Genomic DNA, 19,292 nt, shown 5'->3' on the forward strand with positions numbered 1-19,292 from the left:
TTCCAGGGTTACAGTTAGAAGTCGAGCCGAGCCTTTATGGGGTTTTTAAAACTGATACTGAAAACTATTTTAGAGGGGGCAAAGGCTCACAGAAGTGGGGGCTGATATATCGAATGTCTGAGCTGGAGTGGAAACCCGACTTTGCCCCGAACCAAACTGTTGATCAGAAACATTTCTGCAGACGCCGACATTTATCTGAAGCAAATATCGGCCCGATGATGTGGCCTGATGGATAAAGCAGTCGGGAGCTTGTTCAAAGGGCTTTTAAGGTCGAGGGTAAATTGGATCCAGCACGTAAAGTGTATCAGGCCGAATGGATCGGTGCTGGAGAGGTTGTCAAAGTAAGCCGATAGAGATTTGTACTGGCTTCCTCAAATGCATGAATCCATCGTGATGCTAGCATTACAGCACGGTTTCACCAGAGTGAACAGGCTGCTTTCAATTTCACAGAGATCTCAGGTCTGAGGGAGAAACAGAACACTTTAAGATATTTAAAAGTTCTTAGAAAGTCTCGTTTATAACCAAATAAATATGATCCTGGGTGGCGAGCAGCCCTGAAAGTTGTTTTTCTCTCCTTTAACGACTGCTTGAGCTTGTCGCCTCTTGTGTAGCTTCAAGCCTTTGTTCCGGAACAATCTCCTCTCTGCAGGAGGTCTGGGGTTTGTTTGCCAGAGAGGTTGGGAGAGGTGACGGCTGGTAAACATAGACCCAAGCAGAGTCCATAATTAGAGTCCGAGCAGAGCCTGCCAAAACCAAGGCCAAAGGCTTTTACATGTCAGCTTGTATGAGGCTCACTTTAACCGGCTTGTTAGCGACTGGGCCTCGTCTCTGAGCGCAGACAGCTGCTGACAGATTAAGTGTTAATGAAAGAAATGAGCTGTGAAACAACCAATAATATTCACTTGAGATTTATTCAGGTCATAGTTACACAGTTTGAATTAAATATTGTCCCTAAAATGTTGCACAAAGAACTGGCATGGCAGTGCAAACGTTACAGCAGGCCGACAAATAAACGTGCTTCGGTACGGATCATTTCCATCCTGTATGAGTTCTACGGACCAATGAGAACACAGAGTTTCAGACTTGATGCTCTTGATGACGACTGATGATCGGAAGTAGAAACAAAGCGTGTAAACAGTCTTAGTGAAGTAAAGCACAGCCTTAGGATCAACATCAGAGTGCATTATAGACATGCAACTAAAAAAGGCTAAACTCGGCATGGGGGGGCAGGGGGGGGTCTACCACAGCTTTAAAGCACAGGATCTCAGTGCTGTGACATGCCACAGAGCAGGAGGGTTAGCAAGTATTGGCAGTTTGGTCAAATTACAACGTAAAGACTACACAAGGAAAACTACGGATGAAGATCTTTTGTCCTGCATTGTAGGAATACCTCCTTTCTATTTTTTCAGCAGACACAAGACGAGCCTCAGCTTTAGCATCAAACTGTACATTAGAGTCAATATGAGACCATGCCATCATTTTCAAAATATTGCTAGTGGACGGGCTGATAATAAAGCCATGACATAACGCATCTAATTTCCATCTCAGTTAAAAGTGTTACAGTCTGAGTAAATAAAAAAGAAGGTTTAAAATCTCTCTCTCTAGTTGTGATCGATGCTACCGTACGCTCAAGTTAAAAAAATCCTTGCACATGAGAGTGGATCACAGTCAACGTAAACAGCTATTTAAAAAGTTTTTTTCACTAAATACATTCTGGCATGTATCTAACATTTGGTGCAAACAGGTGAACACAGCTCTCCAGAGAAGCTCTGCAGTGTTCTCAAGACAAAGACGAAACATTTCTGAATGCACAGGTAAAAAAACGGATGTCAAGATGTAGAGCAGATTGTTCATGGATGACTTATTCAGTGGAGCAGAGTTCTCTTTGAGACATCCAAACAATCTGCACCACGAACCAGTTTTCTGTGAGATATTCTGCAAGATATGCAACATTTTCTAAAAAACATTTCTACTTGAGAAAAAACTGGATTGTATTCCAAACAAGTTTCTAGCTGCGTCTCTCACGCTCAGTTCCAAGTCAGCCAGTTCTTAGAGTTTGAGCATGAAAAAGACTTCACTGTTTTCAGGGTCTGGGGAGGAATGGGACTGTCTGGGGGAGGGGGTGCCTAGGGGGGCGAGTTGACTCAGCAGGTCCTGGCTGGTGCAGGGACTCCGGGCCACACAACAGGCGCCTTCAGGATTCCCCCGCTCCTCGATTGGGCTCGCACTACTTCCACTGCCAATGCTACCACTGAAGCTAAAGCTGGCACTCCTGCCCTGGGCCAGGCCCTGGAGCCTCTGCCTTTCCTGGGCCTTCTTGGCCCTGTTTGCAATATACCGCACCCTGCTTTGGCTCCTGGAGGAGGTCCTCCGCACCAGGGTCTCATCCACAGCCTCTTCCTGTGACTCTACAGGCCTGCTTGGTGGGGTGAAGTCACTGGCTGTGAGGGGCTCCACATCTGTCAGCTTCCGGAGCTGCTCCGTCAGGTCGCTGGACGGACGAGATTTCTGCGGGCTGCCCTTTCGGAGCTGGTCCCTGGTTGGCCTGACGATGAAGCTGCGGCTGATGCTGCGGTACTTGCTGTCAAAGTTACAGGAGATGTCATCAGAGGTCAGATCCCCGAGGCTTTTGGACATGGAGGCTGCAGCTGTTTGGGCTGTAGCTGCAGGGGACGGCCTGCTGGCTGATGACTGCTTCAGCCCTTCCATGTAGAGCCGGCTCCAGGTGTGCCTCCTCTGAGTCAGTCTGCCTGGTGAGTCCAAAGAAGAATCCTGGGGCTGGAGGGGGCGGGGTTTTAAGTCATCTTGAGTGCACTCACTTTGTTGAAGATTGGGGTTTGACTTGCTCTTGCTGACTCGTAGGGTGTCGTAGGAGACCAATGCAGAGTGGCGACAGTTGACCCAGGGAGAGTCGCAGGTGCTGCTGGTGTTGGGCAGGCTGGTGAGGCTCTTCCTGGCCAGGTTAGGCAGGGACAGGTCGATGACTGTGTCACTGGAAGAGATGCTGGAGGAGGAGGACATGCTGTCTCGGTGGCTGCCTGGCTCCAACTTGCTCCACAGTCTGTCGTTCATGGTAGCGTCCATGCAGACCTCTGGTACTGCTGACTGGGCCTGCTCTGCTGAGGCTGCGGCCCCCCGAACATGGCCCTCGCTCTTTGCTCTTCTTACTGGTGCGTGTGACGGCAGGTTGCTGAAAAGTGCTCTCCTGGCCAGGGTGGTCTTTGCTGGGGCTGCAGGGGTTCCAGTGGACTCTGCTGGAGGAAGAGGCTCTGCTCTGCGTTTGGACTCAGCGGAATCATTTTTCTTCTCTGTCAGAGTTTCTTGGTTCTCGCTCTGGTTTGGGGCGTGCTCCATGAGCCAAGCAGCGCTTCTGTTGTTCTGTGTTTCTTGGGTGAACTGTGGTACAGTTTTCTCAGCAGGGTTCTTCAGGGGGGATGATGCTGTTCTGGAAAGGTTAGGAGGTTTCTTGAGGTCTCCAACCAGCTTGATAGGACTGTCCACTGCCCCGTTTGAAGCAATGGTCAATGATGAGTCTGCATTTATTGCTGTGGATGCTGTGGGCAGTGGTGTTGATGACGAGTGATGAGAAGACAGGCTCTCTTCTGGGGTGGAGACAGAGCGGATGAAACGTGGGTTCCTGGCCTCTTCAGAGGTAAGTGCAAGGAATGGAGGAGGGGGAGCTGGTCTCTGCACTGCGGAACAGTCTGTGGAAACAAAGACAACGCAGGCATTTATCATCATTGTCCCTCATGGTCTCTGAAAACCTCTAAAAGTGATGACTACACCTGGTTATAGTTAGGGATGCATTGATTCTGATCTGCCGATTCTGGATTTTCGACGGATTCCGGTTATAGAGTTGGTAAATACACTCTGTGGTGTGTTTTTTGTGTGTGTAGCTACTACTGATATCGAGTTCTTGCCAACCTCTCCCAATAAATGCATCTTAATGTTGACGACGTCTCACCAGTGCCCAAAACGTGACAATAAAACTGAACTTAAGGTCCGATGACTGGCCAGGCCCGACTGCACATGGCCTTCATCTGCTCCAGGAGGAAGCTACGCTGTCTCTTTTTGTCTTTAGTTTCTCTTGGAGGCTGACGGCTGCGAGACTCCCTTTGGAAAAAGCTACAGAGTAACCTGCCTAAGATTCTGTCCCCAATGCCAACAAAGACTTTTCTTGCTCCAAAATCAAATGACAACTTAAATCTTATTTAACAGCTCTGTGTGTCCGCACACGTTCTCAAAATGTATTCTTCGGTCTCTCTTGTGAAACGTGATCTCGATGAGATTTCCTGAATAAATCCAGTTTAACTTACAAGACATCCGTTTGGTTCTGTTCTAACACTTCACACGAGCCTCACCAACATTAGATTACTGAGAGCGATACGGATATCGATCTCAGAGAGGAGAAAATCACCGTTACTGATATTGTGAACGATATGGTGACATTTTTCAGGTGTAATAAAACAGACCTTGTCCAAAGTGACTATGACTGTGCAAAAGCAGTAAAGGCCTCTTTCTTAACCAGCATCTGCTCAGCTGTGATGCTCATGTGCTGCAGACAGCGCTGAGAGGATTGTAAACTGTGGGGTTGGTGCATGTCAATATGCTGATATCAATAATACTAAATAAGTTAATAATCCAGCAACGTCTCGAATAGAAGTACAATAAGGGAAAAAAAACGAAGCATTAAAATGAATAGGTTATAGTCATGTTCACATGAAGGCTGGTAAAACCCTGCAGAACACTTAAAGTACTCGTTTTTAGTGATCTCTTTACCTAACAGAGTCCATCGTTATAACCATAGATTGGACTTATTGTCAGAAGCATATTAAGAGTTATAATGTAAAAAACTTTACAATTAAAAACCATGCACACGACATCACAGAGTGTAAAAGGCCACACGTTTAAACGGGTGTTTTCTCCCCCACAGTGATCTTGTGTGTCTGGGCCTGCAGCCCCACTCACTGATGTGAGCAAGCCGAGCTGGCACGGTGCTCTCTTTACTTCCACTGAGTGTGAAAATAATAAGAGTAAGAATATGGATTTCAGACCCCAGCAGGTGTGACTTATGGACCATGAGAGAAGCAGGCAGGTGAGACAGAGAGACTGATGGGTGAAGGAAACAGGATGTATTGAAAGGTTGCATGCAGTCAGCGGTTTACCTGGCTCTGGTCATCCCCTCAATTCTGCACTAGGAACAGAGAAGGCGTGCAAAAGGGACAGAGAGGAAAAAAGGAGTTTAGCAAAACTGGAAAGAAGAAGGAGAACTGGGCGAGGACGAAGCTTAGGACAGAGAAGCATCTTTACAAGCAAACATCAGAGCATTTGTTGGACACACAGAAAAGTTTAGCATACATATAATCCACAAGAACAGTATCTGCCAGCATCACATGACTAAACAGATGTCTGTTTTGGTAACAAGGCCCGGAAACCTTCGAAATCTACTCCCTAAACATACTCTGTTTCCCCACAAGAGTCATTTTGAGTAAAAGCCCTGACGGACATCACATGATACACTGACAGAGGTCAGGGGGCGGCTGGTGTTGAGCGTTGACTGAAATCCCCTGAAACATGTGAAGGAGGGGGAGGGGGATGTCACCTGGACGCACGCAGATGTCAGGGCCTTGTGACTGTTCAGCCAGTTGTTGGAGGTCATGTCCTCACTAAACTGCACGACTCAGGACTTCAATGAACGTAAAGTTCTACAGCTACGGATAAATGTGTTCGGGGTTTGTTAGAGGCTCTGCTTTGCTTTGGTGGATGAGAGCGCATTAGAGGTTTTGACTTTGCTATATAAAAGGGAGTAAATATGATGACTTAAGTGCATGAATCCCAAAGATCCGGTCTATATGTTGAGCACTATCAGCTACATGTCATCTGCCAGATGATGCTGAAGGTGCTCCTCTTGTAGTGAGCCCAGAAGGGAGGTCATGATATGAGGGGGGGGCTCTGAGCATCTGCATCAAGATATCCAGGTTAGGTTGAAACTACTGCTTTTCATTTAAGGTAAAAACTTACCACTTCTCTCATCTGTGAAGCGTGAAGCGTCAGGTCGTGTTTAAAGGCACAGAGGGGAGAATGAAATCAGTTAATCACAACAGGAATCAGAGACAAAGCTTTGACGAGAGCTACAACAGCTAGAGTTTAACTCTAATGAGTAGTGATGGAAAGAAACGTGTTGGGTTTTGGATTTGCTCTCCAACTATCAGGGACAGGCGGGATGACGACGTGTGGCGTTCTCACAGGTACACATCAGAGGGGCCGCTCTGATGCCACCAAACGCTCTGTGTCTTGGCAGGTCGGGAGGCTAACTGGGAATCTACAGTCTACAGTACGTGAGGCCAACTACAGCCACTACCGGGTCACTGCTAATGCTAAAGCTAATGCATCTTACCAGCGAAGAACATGGGGGACTTATGGCGCAACTCTTCCATTTTCTGTGCGAACAGGGCGTTCATCTCGCGCTGCAGGGTGCCCACGGCCCTCTTACGGCTGTCGAGGACAGAACGAGGAGGCAGCATAGGAGGCGACTCCAGGCTGCTGAGACTGCAGAAGCTGTCACAGCTGCTGCTGTCACTGAGCGACAGACCCTCAGTACTGTTTGTGAGCAGGGCATGCGCCGAGCCGCAAACGGAGCCGTAGTTGGGGGGCGTCGCCTGCTGCCAGCGGAGGTTGCTCCTGCAGTCAGGTGTGAGGCTGGGTGCTGGTGTTACGGTGTTGGTGGAGCGTCTGCGGGGGACGCTGCAGGAGCGGCGGTTCCTCTGTGAGGCGTTGGCCTGAGGGCGGATGTGCTGGGCACCCAGAGTTTGCCTGGTTCTGGTTCTGGGGAAGGGGACAGGTCTGAGGACAGCCTGGGGCGAGTACTGAAACTGGGCCTCCATGCATGACTTGGGGAGGGGTGACTGCTGAGCCTCTGTCTGGACGGCGAGGGGCTGCGGCTTGGCTGCAGGCTCGGGCTGAACTTGTCTCTTAGTGGAGGAGGGGCGGTTACTTCTCTCCTGTTTCTCCCCTTCTGCCGTTTTGGACTTACCCCCCTGCCTTTCCTTAACCTGACCCTTCCTCTCAGCCTCTGGACTCTCCTTGGTGCCGATCACACATGTGATGCAGTTGGAGGACATCCCCACCCTGCCTGAGCTGTTGAGTGCCACGCGGGCGAACACGCCCGGCTTCATGTCCAGCGGGTCATGAAAGCGGAGCCGGCTGGCCCGTTTCAGAGGCTCACTCATAGGCCGTCGAGCAAAAAGAGGGCTCTTACCTTTACCCTCCTCAGGATGAAAAGCCCCATTGGTGTCAGGACGGTCCCAGGGGCCCTTGGCTGGGTGGGATGCCAGTGAGTCCCCGTTGCGGTGTTGTGGTGTCGTGGGCTGGTGAGAGGCGGCAGCAGAGGCCTTGTCCCGGTCCTCGGACTCTCGCTCCTCACTCGCGCCCTCTGAGCTGTAGTCTTTGGTGTCGATCTCTGGGAAGCCCTTCTTGATTTTGGGCTGGCCTTTGGTGGGTGCACTGGCAGTGCGGCGCAGGAGGTGGGCACCGAACGGGTGCTTACGGCTGTGCTGTGCAGCAGCATGGCTGTCCAGGGAAGCCTGCTTTGGGTTTCTGTGAAACAGCCCTTTTATGCCGCTGACCGCTCTGGCCTGGAGAAACACAACAGGAAATCATTGTCATACACACCGATGAGTAAGTCATTAATCACCTTTAAACTAATGATTAAAGGTGACACCAGAACAATGTCTGCCATAATGCAGGTGGCTCTCGTCCATGCTGCATTATTGCAAAAATACACGGGCAGTTGTTGAATCGTGAGCATGCTCTGAGATTAAACCATGTTCACATTTACCAAAGAGATGTTCTGTAATAACACGAGTGAATGATCACTCATTCTTTAGCATGATCATTCAGCTGTGATACATGCTGCTGACCTTCCACTCTGGACTCTAAGTGTTAGTGAAGCTGGCCAGCAGACTGACGACCGATTCATTTCACTTGTTTCATATTCAGAGTCGTTTGCTCTGTGCCGTTAGGTGCTGCATGGTGGAGGTCATAAGTCACAAAGACTGGGGCAAAGATGAGGACAATGATGAGGACATTGTGATGACATGTATGACTGAAGTCACTTTTACACTCACACTGGACCCGTCCACAGAAAGCCAAACCAAACGGGGCTTTCATGGAACAAGGCATCGTATAAATAACCTTAAAAACCTTTGTTATCAGAAGACTCAAACACAGTGAAAGAAGTAGATCCAAGTAGTCAGACTGATGCAGTGAATTGTTTACACGTCTTTCAACAGGACAGCAGAAGGAGAAAAGTAAAAGACAAGATGTTAAAGAGAAAAGTTTCTGAGTGAAAAAAGGGACATGCAGATTAATGCAAAGATCAAAAATTAGAAGCAGAAGTTCAAACAGCTCCAATGAACGCCTGTAGCACATTTGTTTCTGAATGATGTGTCTGACGGGTCTCCATGTCCTGAGCCACACTGCTCTACATACACATGGAGGAAAGTCTGGATGTTGTGGTTTGAGGACGTTTTTAATCATCCGACCGGGTCTGCATCTTTTGTATCTTTTGCATATTGTTCCCCCAAATGGGCCAAACACAGACGCGCCTGTATGAAAATAAAAGGGGTGATTTACCGGTAAATATGGTGTCATCGTGTACTTTATCCAACAGAGGACAAAACAATAATTTGTTCAGCGCTGTCTGCAGCACAGCTCTGCACATGACTAATAATATATAATAATGTTGTTTAGTGTCAGAAAGCATCCTGTTCAGAATCTTTTCACAGCATTAATGGCGGACAAACTCTCAAATCAGAATCTTTTAAAAATGCCACGTTAGTCGGGCTCAAGTGGACTTGGATTTTCAGAGCGCAGATTGTTATCTCTACCTCTCAGGAGACTTTGCGACAATATGTTTGAATGTCACAAGATATCTGGCAACAAACAACCGGCAAGAAAATATTCCAAAGCCGGTTTCCCAAGGAAGAAAAAGAATGCTTCAAAAACAAAGGAGGAGGGATGAAAAGAGGAGTAAATGTCCTCGGAGGCAGTGGAACCGAATACCCCTGCAGTGCAGCACGCTGAAAAAACTCTGAGATCAAAGAAAAATGCTCTCAGCAAAAACGAGCAGAGAGGAGTCACTGCAGCCTGGCAGACTTCCTGACTCACATCTCTCTTCTGTCCTGCTCTATGACTGTGCAGCTCGATGACATTGGATCTACTTGGGGGGTCAATGAGGAAGCAGGCAGGTAAAGCCTTCATAACTCATGTGAGGCATGAGTTGGCCTTAGACTTCTTAATGCTTGCAGTTGGCTGACAAGAAGGGGGGTGTGAGTAGTGGGGAGTCACTTTGGTGGCAAGGAGGGAGGTGGAGCGTGTGGCTCATGCAAGATGCCGACTGGGTCTCACTACACCTGAGTTTTGAATGGCAGCTTCAGGGCTCCTAAAAATGTCCTGCCTCTAAATGGAGCGTTTGGAAAAAGAGGGATCCACTGAAATCACAAACAGACACAGGAAGAGAGCAAAGATCAGAGAGGAGGAGGATGAAAGAGAGAGAGAGAGAGAGAGAGAGAGAGAGAGAGAGAGAGAGAGAGAGAGAGAGAGAGAGAGAATGGGTGGGGAAGAGAGAAATCACAACAGGAAGCACACAGATACAGCTGAGAGAGAGGAAGTTCAAAGTAAGGACAATGTGTACAACAGAGCGGTCATTTACAGCATGGCTGAGGGCGTCGAACTAAAAGTACGAAACAAAGCTTGTGTGGTGATGACGCCATTATTAATGACAGCAGTAACACACACAGTCAGTATGTCACAGCAGCATCTCCCCCCCGCTGAACTGAAGCACATTTATGCTCCTCCCCAAAAAGGTTTTAGAACAACATGAACACATGCTTTCATTTTAACGCTGCTACAGTATATTCAGCCTCTTGTCCTGGGTGTTCACCACGTGTTCTTAGATGGTTTCTGTCATGTATGATGTGCATTCAAATCTATGCTCACACTGCTCATCAGTTTCCCTTCATAATCTCTTTGTTTTTTCAAGAATGCTGCCACTAAACAGGAACTGGGCTGGGTTCCAAATCTCTGAATTGTGCTCGAGATATGTTTGAGGTCACTTAGAAACCAGGTCTCCTTTACGTTTATTGTAAGACTGACACTGTGAAATGTTGCAGTTAGTTCAGTTATTCTTTAAAAAACGACATCCTCTTTAAAACTGTTATATCAGCCGATACATCAATGTGGATATCTGCATCAAAATATCCAATATCTGTTAAACGCTTAGTTTCAGACACTTTTTGTACCATCAAACAATAGAGATATAAAAGATATCCGATGTATCAAACGTTGTCAGGTCACGTCTTCAGAAGTACTCACCTTACCAGTGATGTCATTCACAGCTACATGAACAAAGATGGAAGCCTCCTCCATACCTTCCAAGTACACATGGCGATAACCTGTCACACAGATAACACATCAGTGACACACAGCAGGCAGACCGAAGTGACACAAATAAATACAAACATCAATCTTTAATAGTTCAACTTTTACTGTGAAGTTTCTTTCCAGTATAGTCAATCAGATCATTTTACTGGATCATTGATTCACTGTAATACTGTTCGATGGTTTGATACTTAGCTCAGAGCTAATCTGTCTTTATCTTTCTGCCGGCAGTCAAATATTCAGCTCCAGCATTAATGTCTGCCTCTACGCAGACGACACTCAACTCTGCGTTTCTGATGATCTCAGGTCATAAACAAGTAGAATAACGCTCCAGCTACAATAAACACACATGTTTAAGATGTTTCATGTTTCTGATCAGGAAAGGATCTTGTGTTGTTCATCAGTGAACCTGTTTTTGCTTTTCTTCAGGAAGAGCTACCTCGCATGGATAAACTGCTGATTTCAATTTCCGACTCCAGCACCGACAGTAACTCCTCACGAGTCCACAAACTTCGGTTTTACATGTATGTGTTTGTCTATCATTAAAGGATGTCCCTATCAAATTTGTTGGCCTCAGTCTGAACACTTGAAATATCGGTATCTGCCAATACGAGTCACGCTAACGTTGAACACCTCTAGTTTGGAATTAACCATTGAGGTACGGCGTTAATAAAAGAGCTTTAGAGACGGGGTATTCTTTTACTTTGAACAGTGCCAGTTTGTGTCCTCCGCTTGATGTCTTTATGCTAAGCTAGGCTAACCACATCCTTACTTTAGCTCTGTACTCTATAACACACATAGTTACCCTTAATAATTATGTCATCTTACTCTCTAAAAGAAAATATTTCAGAATATTTTCCAAACTTTCTGTTAATAAACTCTGATTAAGTGAATCATAAAAGCTTGGTGCACCAAACTGTCCCCAACTCATTCCGGAAAGTTCCTGATACTTGCTTACAAAACACAACAATGGTGCATGCCTACCTTTAAATACACCTTCACCTTACTCTCTGTAACTCTCAGCAAATTACATTTCCATCTCTATGTAAATAATCTTACCGTAATAAGACACAGAATCATTTAAAAGGTCATAACAAACATGATCTCTGGAGGACGCAGGTAAGCGTGGGGTACATATCAATTCCATCTAGAAGCAGGTGCTTCACCATGTCTTACCTGGCATCATGCTGTTGAAGGCGATGGTGCGCTGGCCGATGAAGTCCTGGCCGATGGGGTCATGATCCCAGACGAGGAAACGCACCAGGGCGAGCTCGGGCATGTGCACCGTGAACACCAGAGTCTCCTCCCACATTGGGTTGAACCCTACGGGAGCGTCCCGAGAGAGGTCGAATGAGGAGGAGGAGGAGGAGGAGGAGGAGGAGGAGGAGGGAAAAGACAGAAGGATGTCAGAAAGAAGAAAAGTTGGACAGATAATTTGAGAGAAAGAGGGACAGAGGGGGAGGACAGAGAGAGTGGACGGTCCAGGAGAGAGTCAGAGAGCGAAGTCAGCACTCATCAATAATTCAGGGCGTGTGTGTGTGTGTGTGTGTGTGTGTGTGTGTGTGTGTGTGTGTGTGTGTGAAAGCAGACAGAGGTGCTGCCTTTGCTCGTCTTCTCCTGCTGAGTTCATCAATAATGGATCAGAACCCACAGCTTAAACACCCACACAAACACACACACACACACACACACACACACATACACATTCAGAGTAACATCCAGCTAATGTCTCGTCTTCATCAGCACATTGCACATGCATACATTAATCACATGTCAGAAAAAACACAACAAACCACAGCTCCACTCAAACACTGGGACACCATGTGAGGCTCAGTTTACAGGAAACAGAAATCAGAGACGATGAGCATTCACAGCCGACCAGCTGATCTTAAAGGGGAAGCCTTGAAAAGGCTGCGGTAGCTGTGATGTAATCCTTTGGGGCGATTACAGAAGAGCAAAGAAAGTCAGCTGAGAGGGATGACAGACAGGATCCCACAGAGACGGACCTTTGAGTTGTTGGCCTGAAGGTTAGCTAGTTTGTGTTGGTGCTTAACAGCTGTGTTTTAAAACGTCCGTACGGTCCATCACAATATTTGTGTTACACAAAACAATCAGTAACGATCACTAAAGATGCTGTTTGTCATTCTCTTGTTTCCTGACATTTGTTATAACTTAAATTCTGCACTTTTAAATGTGAAAACTAATATTTGGGTTGTCATGTTGGGTTTTTCATTTCGTCTTCTGGGTGTGGTAGAAGGCACATGTGAGCCTTTCACATGTGCTCTGTATCTGTTTTTATTTATTTTTATGAAACAAATAAACTAAACTGAACTACACAACAAAAAGTAAACGGCCGAGGCAGCGTTAGACCAGCTGCTCCGAGTTAAACTGAACGACGTAACGTCTGTTTGTGGTTAAAAAAATCATCGTCCTGTTTAACAAAAAGGTCTCTCTCTGCAGGGATCCTTTCTGTCATGTTGACAGAGACTCTGAATAACAATCTGAGCCTGAAGGTAACAAAGACGAGCACCTGTAGTGGACTTTCTTTGACTCTCAGAGGAGAAATCTTACTGCTTTCTCTTTGAATAGTCTGGTGAGATAAAAACAGCCTTCACACATCAAAAATGAATCAGTCTATTTCAGCAGATGCTAGCATGTCAAGTTTATGAAGACCTGAACATGAACTCACCGTTATCATCCACCACTCTGGTCTGCTCCTTGCAGCAGTCCACGGGGAGGCCGATGACCTCCACCTCCACGAAGGGGTCGATGATCTGACAGAAAGATGGTACAGACAGGGTTAAGGTGCTGGGTCATAAAAACCGCTTTCTCTGAGGTAGAATCCTCAGGTCTTTCAATGACCAATCTTAATAACGTCTTGGTTCAGAAGATGTTTTAAAGCCTCGACAGCAGAGAAACTCCCTGGCTTTCCCTGCCTGCTCAAAATTCACTTTACAGACACTAACTGAAACACAGAAAAGGCTAAATATATCTCAACATTTCTCCAGGTGCATGTGTGTGCTGTACAGTACCTCTCCTCTGTCTCCTAGCATGGAGTCTTTGGGTTTGGGCAGCTGCTGTCCGCTGATGATCTTCAGCACCAGCTGTTTCTTCATCTGACCCGGCAGCGGGTCCTCCAGGTTCGGGTTAAAGGCACCTGCATGGGAAGGAAAGAAGAACATTGTTTGCCATATGTCCTTCTGTAATAATGTGAATGCATCTTTTGTGATGCACTGACCTTCACACATGCAGGCAGGCTTGAGGATGTAGCCACAGTTGCCGTTGCTGTAGAACTTGGCTCTGTTGAGCTGCAGGACGCGGCCCTCGGACTGGTAGTTGAGTGCGACTGAAATCAAAGAAGATTCATTAGATCATTAGGCGGACAAATAGGCGGAGCAGTGTGGTCATGAAGCACACAGTGGGCGGGGTTAAGCTCATACCCAGCTGGCAGCCGGCGCTCCAGAAGGGCTGAGGGTTGAAGTTGGAAGAGTCGACGCGGTAGGAGGACGGGTAGATGCGTGAGAGCTGTCGCTGGTTGAACTGGATGAAGGGCGTGGCTTTCTGCTGCATCACCTGGTGGGCTTTGGTCTCACTGAGAGACGACACCTGCCAGCTGCAGTTAGCTGTCGGGGAAACACAAACACGGATTTGTTTTCCTCCATCGGCTCAGAAACCTCGAATCTAAGTCTAATCAAAAAGGATTCGACTGACAGGACACATCCAGACAGGACGCATCCAGACAGACAGGACACGTCCAGACAGACAGGACACATCCAGACAGGACGCATCCAGACAGACAGGACACGTCCAGACAGACAGGACACATCCAGACAGGACGCATCCAGACAGGACACATCCAGACAGACAGGACACGTCCAGACAGGACACATCCAGACAGACAGGACACATCCAGACAGACAGGACGCATCCAGACAGGACGCATCCAGACAGGACACATCCAGACAGACAGGACACGTCCAGACAGACAGGACACGTCCAGACAGACAGGACACATCCAGACAGACAGGACACGTCCAGACAGGACTCATCCAGACAGGACACATCCAGACAGACAGGACACATCCAGGACACATCCAGACAGACAGGACACATCCAGACAGACAGGACACGTCCAGACAGGACACATCCAGACAGACAGGACACATCCAGTCAGACAGGACACGTCCAGACAGACAGGACACATCCAGACAGACAGGACACGTCCAGACAGGACTCATCCAGACAGGACACATCCAGACAGACAGGACACGTCCAGACAGACAGGACACATCCAGACAGACAGGACACGTCCAGACAGACAGGACACATCCAGACAGACAGGACACGTCCAGACAGGACTCATCCAGACAGGACACATCCAGACAGACAGGACACATCCAGGACACATCCAGACAGACAGGACACATCCAGGACACATCCAGACAGACAGGACACATCCAGACAGACAGGACACGTCCAGACAGGACACATCCAGACAGACAGGACACATCCAGTCAGACAGGACACGTCCAGACAGACAGGACACGTCCAGACAGACAGGACACATCCAGACAGACAGGACACATCCAGACAGACAGGACACGTCCAGACAGGACACATCCAGACAGACAGGACACATCCAGACAGGACACATCCAGACAGGACACATCCAGACAGACAGGACTCCTCCAGACAGACAGGACACGTCCAGACAGGACTCATCCAGACTGACAGGACACATCCAGACAGACAGGACACATCCAGACAGACAGGACTCATCCAGACAGACAAGACACATCCAGACAGACAAGACACATCCAGACAGACAGGACACATCCAGACAGACAGGACACATCGAGACAGGACAGCGGTGATACGCTAACGGCTGCTCGGAGTGAACAGAGCTGCTCACCTTGTGCCTCGATGTCGTAGAGACCCACAGAGCAAGTGTATTTGACCAGATCGGACAGAGCTCTGGACAACTTCATGGTCTTCTTCTTTCTGCGAGGTCAACAGGGGTCAAAGGTTACAGAAGTACACATACAGTGTATACCAAATACATCAATTATAAATAAAAATCTGAGAGATAATAAATCATAAAGTGTGACGGTGTCCAACAGCTCGGTCTGTGTCAGTTGAGCGTACTTGCTGTGGTGCAGGGGGCCTCGGGAGGCGCTGCTCGTGCTCTCTGGGTCCGTGTCCGTGTCCTCAAAGCTCGACGTCTTCTTCAGCTTGGTCGTCTTTTTCTGCAGAATAAAAGTTTCAGTAACAAGTGAGAGACATTGGTGAGAGTCATCTTTCTGTGCAGCAGGCTTTGACAGATTATTAGTGACGGTAAAATCATATCATAAAAGTCTCCTGGCTTCGAAAAGCTGAAATATCTGAGCAAGAAAAACAGAAGCTTTTTACGTGAAACACTAAAATGTTTAAGTCTCAAAACGCCAACAAGAACTGCTCCTAAGTTACAGTCGTTTAAAAAGACGTCTTCAGAATGACGATTCATAAACAGATTGTGGCAAACAGAGAAATCAGACTTTAAACAGGACGAGTAAAAACACAAACCTTGCGTTTGGAGAAGCTCCCCATGAAGGAGCGGCCTGTCCGCTTGTTGCTGCTGGGATTCGACTCGTCTGCTGTGTCCGTCCCGTCCTCGCTTTTACCCTGAGAGCAGACGACAAACTTAGTTTGGTTTGTAAGGAAACATTTCTACAATAAATACTGAATCACGTATTTCTGAGAACTGTTCTTTTCAGGATCTGCTGAGACAATTTAAAGCATTACATTCAGTTTTCTCTGGAAATGAAATCACTTCAGCCTCACTGCTGCCTTTGACCTGCAGAAAGGTCACAGTATCACTGTCTTTACTAATACAAAAACAAGCCAAGAAGAGTCATCAGAAACACGACACCAACAACAGAGTTTCATGAGACACTAAGGATAAATCTTGGGGCTCGTGTAGTCGTGGAAAGATGAATAAAGAAGTTCGAGGATTCTAATTAAATGTGAAAGATTCTATTTCGGTGTGAAAGAGTCATTTCCATGCTAATAGGCCGAGAACAGAGAGACGACAGGGAGAGGAATCCTTAACTCTCTTTCCCAGGAGGTCCTGCCGCACACAGCAGAGCTCATTATTCCCTCTAAATATATTTGGAAAGTGTTTTTTTGTGGGCTCCGAGCAGCTTCTGCTCAGTGGTTAGATGGAACAGGATGAAACTGTGATTGGAAAATCTATAATATGTTCATCTTATATTTAAATGTGCTTACCATAGACCAGGGCCGCTCAGTGAGTTTCCCCTGAGGACCAAATTATATCAAGAGCTAAGTGCCGAAACGTCTGAAGCACGTCTTGTACATTTTCACATAGTAGAAAGTGAGTGTTCTTAATCGGGATGTCACGGTTCATAAGCTCGGTGTTACAGAGAATCCGGTGTAGAGAATCCGGTGTAGATTACACCGGACATAAAAACAAAAGTCAGTGATGATGCTCGATACCTGTAGAGCGCTCTAGGGCTGACCCGAATGCTTCCAAGCTTCAGTCGTTGCCATGGTAATCGACGGCAAAAATCATGATTAGTCCTTTTTAACCACAGACGTTAGGAGACGAGCAGGTATAACAGGCACCTGTGTGTTTCTCATGCTCAGTGAATGACACGAGCACGAGCAGGAGATGAGTTCATCCTGGTTTATAATAACGCAGCGCGACGAGGACACAGACGATTAACAAGGTTGATCTTTCTGTCTGTCACTGTTGACAGAGACTCCAGTCTGCTGTGTCCTTCCTGTAACTCTCACAGAGCTGTAGAGGAGCAGCAGGCTTCATGACCTCAGTTGTATATCACGTCATCACTTCAGTCCACGATCACCCGCTCCCTCCCTCCCTCCCTCTGTGCCCGTGCTCTCCCCCTCTCACCGCTGCGAGTCTGCATCACAGTTTGTATTAGGCTATATGATGTTTGTTAAAGTGTAATGAAGGTGAATGAGGCTCCTTTTATATTCAGATTTCTATAAGGCCAATAAAGGCAAAACGACGGTGGGGGCGGTGGGGGGGGTTATGCAATCACTGGGTGCCTGAACACCGTGTAACACCGCTAACACGACTACTGCAGCAAGTCTTATGTGTCATTAAAACTGGCAGCATGCAAAGGTTGGAAGCGCCTCTGTAGATCATATTCTTTGCACACAGCTGCAGTCTGTGTGCATATCTAGCTTGTAGCGTTAGCATCGGCGAGGTCTGGTGAAAGGACTGATCAGTCCTGTCAGGCATCAACATTTCTCCTGGTCGACTTTGCCCTGTTTCTTTCTGGACATATTGTTGCCGGTTCAGGTTGTAAAGTAAGTTAATTATCGGTCTTATCATTGATGTTTTATTGGCTTAGCTGGTGAGCAGCGCTGACTCACCTCTGACCTGTGCGTGGACGTGCAGGTTCACAGTGTGGGATGAGGTCAAAATGAATGAGAGCAGGATGTTGATTCCTTTACTTAATGTTGTGACTGGTACAAGTGTGTGCCAGAAACTGGCTGTGGCTAATCTGGTTCACTGCACTTAGTCAACCATTTAGCTTTGCTGAGGCCACAGGCCTGATCACTGCTGCTCTCTCTGTCCGCCCTTGAAGTGTCAGTTTGACCACATTACTCATTCTCTTTCCTCTGTGTCCAAAGAGGACTTTCAGCACACTAAAAGAATGAGACACCTCGAAGCCATCTCCATATATCCCCGTCTGTGCTCACCTTGGAGCCGGTCTTGTCTGACGCCTTCCCCGTAGGAGGGAGAGCCGCGATGGTGAAGCTGTCGGGGTCTTCTCTGTCTCGGATCTTTGACTCCTTCATCAGGTTGTCCAGCTTCTTCTTGGCCATGTTCTCCACCTGCTTCCTGTTGGCCGACGTCTGGAGGAGGAAGGAGCAGTTACACAGAGAGAGATGAGGATGATAAACAGTCTGATCATACACGAACCGGTTAGTTTGGACAGCTCCTGGTTGGTGGGAATTATTGTTCATCCACATGTTGTGTGCTCTACGGCTGAGTGAGTTTTATATCAGTAAGCAGGTTAAGAACATGCTAATAAAAGTTTGTATGTGAGCTCCTACAATGAAGCTTCTGGATCTCAGACCACTTCCACACATTCAGTTCTTCTTCTTTGGTATTTGACTGAATTATATTGAAACACTGCGTTTCATATTTTCTAATCTAGAGATGTAATAAAATGCAGACCTGGGCAGACCGTGAGTGTTTCACTGTAATTATGGATGTAAAAGTATCTTTGGTCAGGAAGACAGGAAACGTGCAGAGTCTGCAGAGTCGTCTGACTGAAGCACCAAACTTCATTTTGCAGGATCACTTAGAGGGACTGTTTAAATAGATCCACATATCTGTGCAGTGAGTTAACTGCTGCTCTGAACAAAGTCCCTTTCAAATAAAGTGTTTGTCTTCTGTGAGAGATGTTAGAAAAATGGTGTTCATCTGGTTTTAGTAAATAAAAACTACAGAACAAACATCATGCAGGATCCAGACAGAGCAGAGATTGTTACATGACGCAGAACCTTCCAGCTGCTTCACGAACACAACACATTCCACATGTAAGTGTATGACAGTAATGATGACACCATACATAACATTTATATTTAATGCATCAAAGAGTCAGTTCACCTGAATTACCAACAGTTTGCATAAGAAATGTTTCATGTGTTGATCTGTGGGTCTTTAGGAACAATCCGAACACAGCTTCTGCAAACAACTGTTGATACGATGGTAAAACTATCTGCACAGTAGATGCCACTGACGGTGTGAGAGAGATTATGATTTTATAATTTAGGTGAACTGAGCCTTTATCTGAGGTCCTACTGCAGAGCACATC

General features: G+C 47.0%; 1 protein-coding gene across 1 annotated transcript in view; it reads right to left on the reverse strand.

Moving 5' to 3' along the window:
• Positions 1 to 892: 892 nt before the first annotated feature.
• Positions 893 to 19,292, reverse strand: part of plch2a (phospholipase C, eta 2a) — a 173,965-nt gene continuing 155,565 nt past the window's right edge. The window contains exons 11-22 of the mRNA XM_069660988.1: positions 18,169 to 18,324; positions 16,003 to 16,101; positions 15,586 to 15,686; positions 15,353 to 15,441; positions 13,881 to 14,063; positions 13,679 to 13,786; positions 13,473 to 13,597; positions 13,130 to 13,214; positions 11,617 to 11,763; positions 10,375 to 10,454; positions 7,259 to 7,634; positions 893 to 3,704 (exon numbers count right to left, since the gene is read on the reverse strand). Of these exons, the coding sequence (XP_069517089.1) occupies positions 2,050 to 3,704; positions 7,259 to 7,634; positions 10,375 to 10,454; positions 11,617 to 11,763; positions 13,130 to 13,214; positions 13,473 to 13,597; positions 13,679 to 13,786; positions 13,881 to 14,063; positions 15,353 to 15,441; positions 15,586 to 15,686; positions 16,003 to 16,101; positions 18,169 to 18,324 (3,204 nt within the window). The 3' untranslated portion in view covers positions 893 to 2,049. The remainder of the gene's footprint in view (positions 3,705 to 7,258; positions 7,635 to 10,374; positions 10,455 to 11,616; positions 11,764 to 13,129; positions 13,215 to 13,472; positions 13,598 to 13,678; positions 13,787 to 13,880; positions 14,064 to 15,352; positions 15,442 to 15,585; positions 15,687 to 16,002; positions 16,102 to 18,168; positions 18,325 to 19,292) is intronic.

This window comes from Semicossyphus pulcher, unplaced genomic scaffold, assembly GCF_022749685.1.
Source record: "Semicossyphus pulcher isolate SPU_LCO1_2020_fin unplaced genomic scaffold, fSemPul1.0.p SCAF_13, whole genome shotgun sequence".
NCBI classification, from domain to species: domain Eukaryota; kingdom Metazoa; phylum Chordata; class Actinopteri; order Labriformes; family Labridae; genus Semicossyphus; species Semicossyphus pulcher.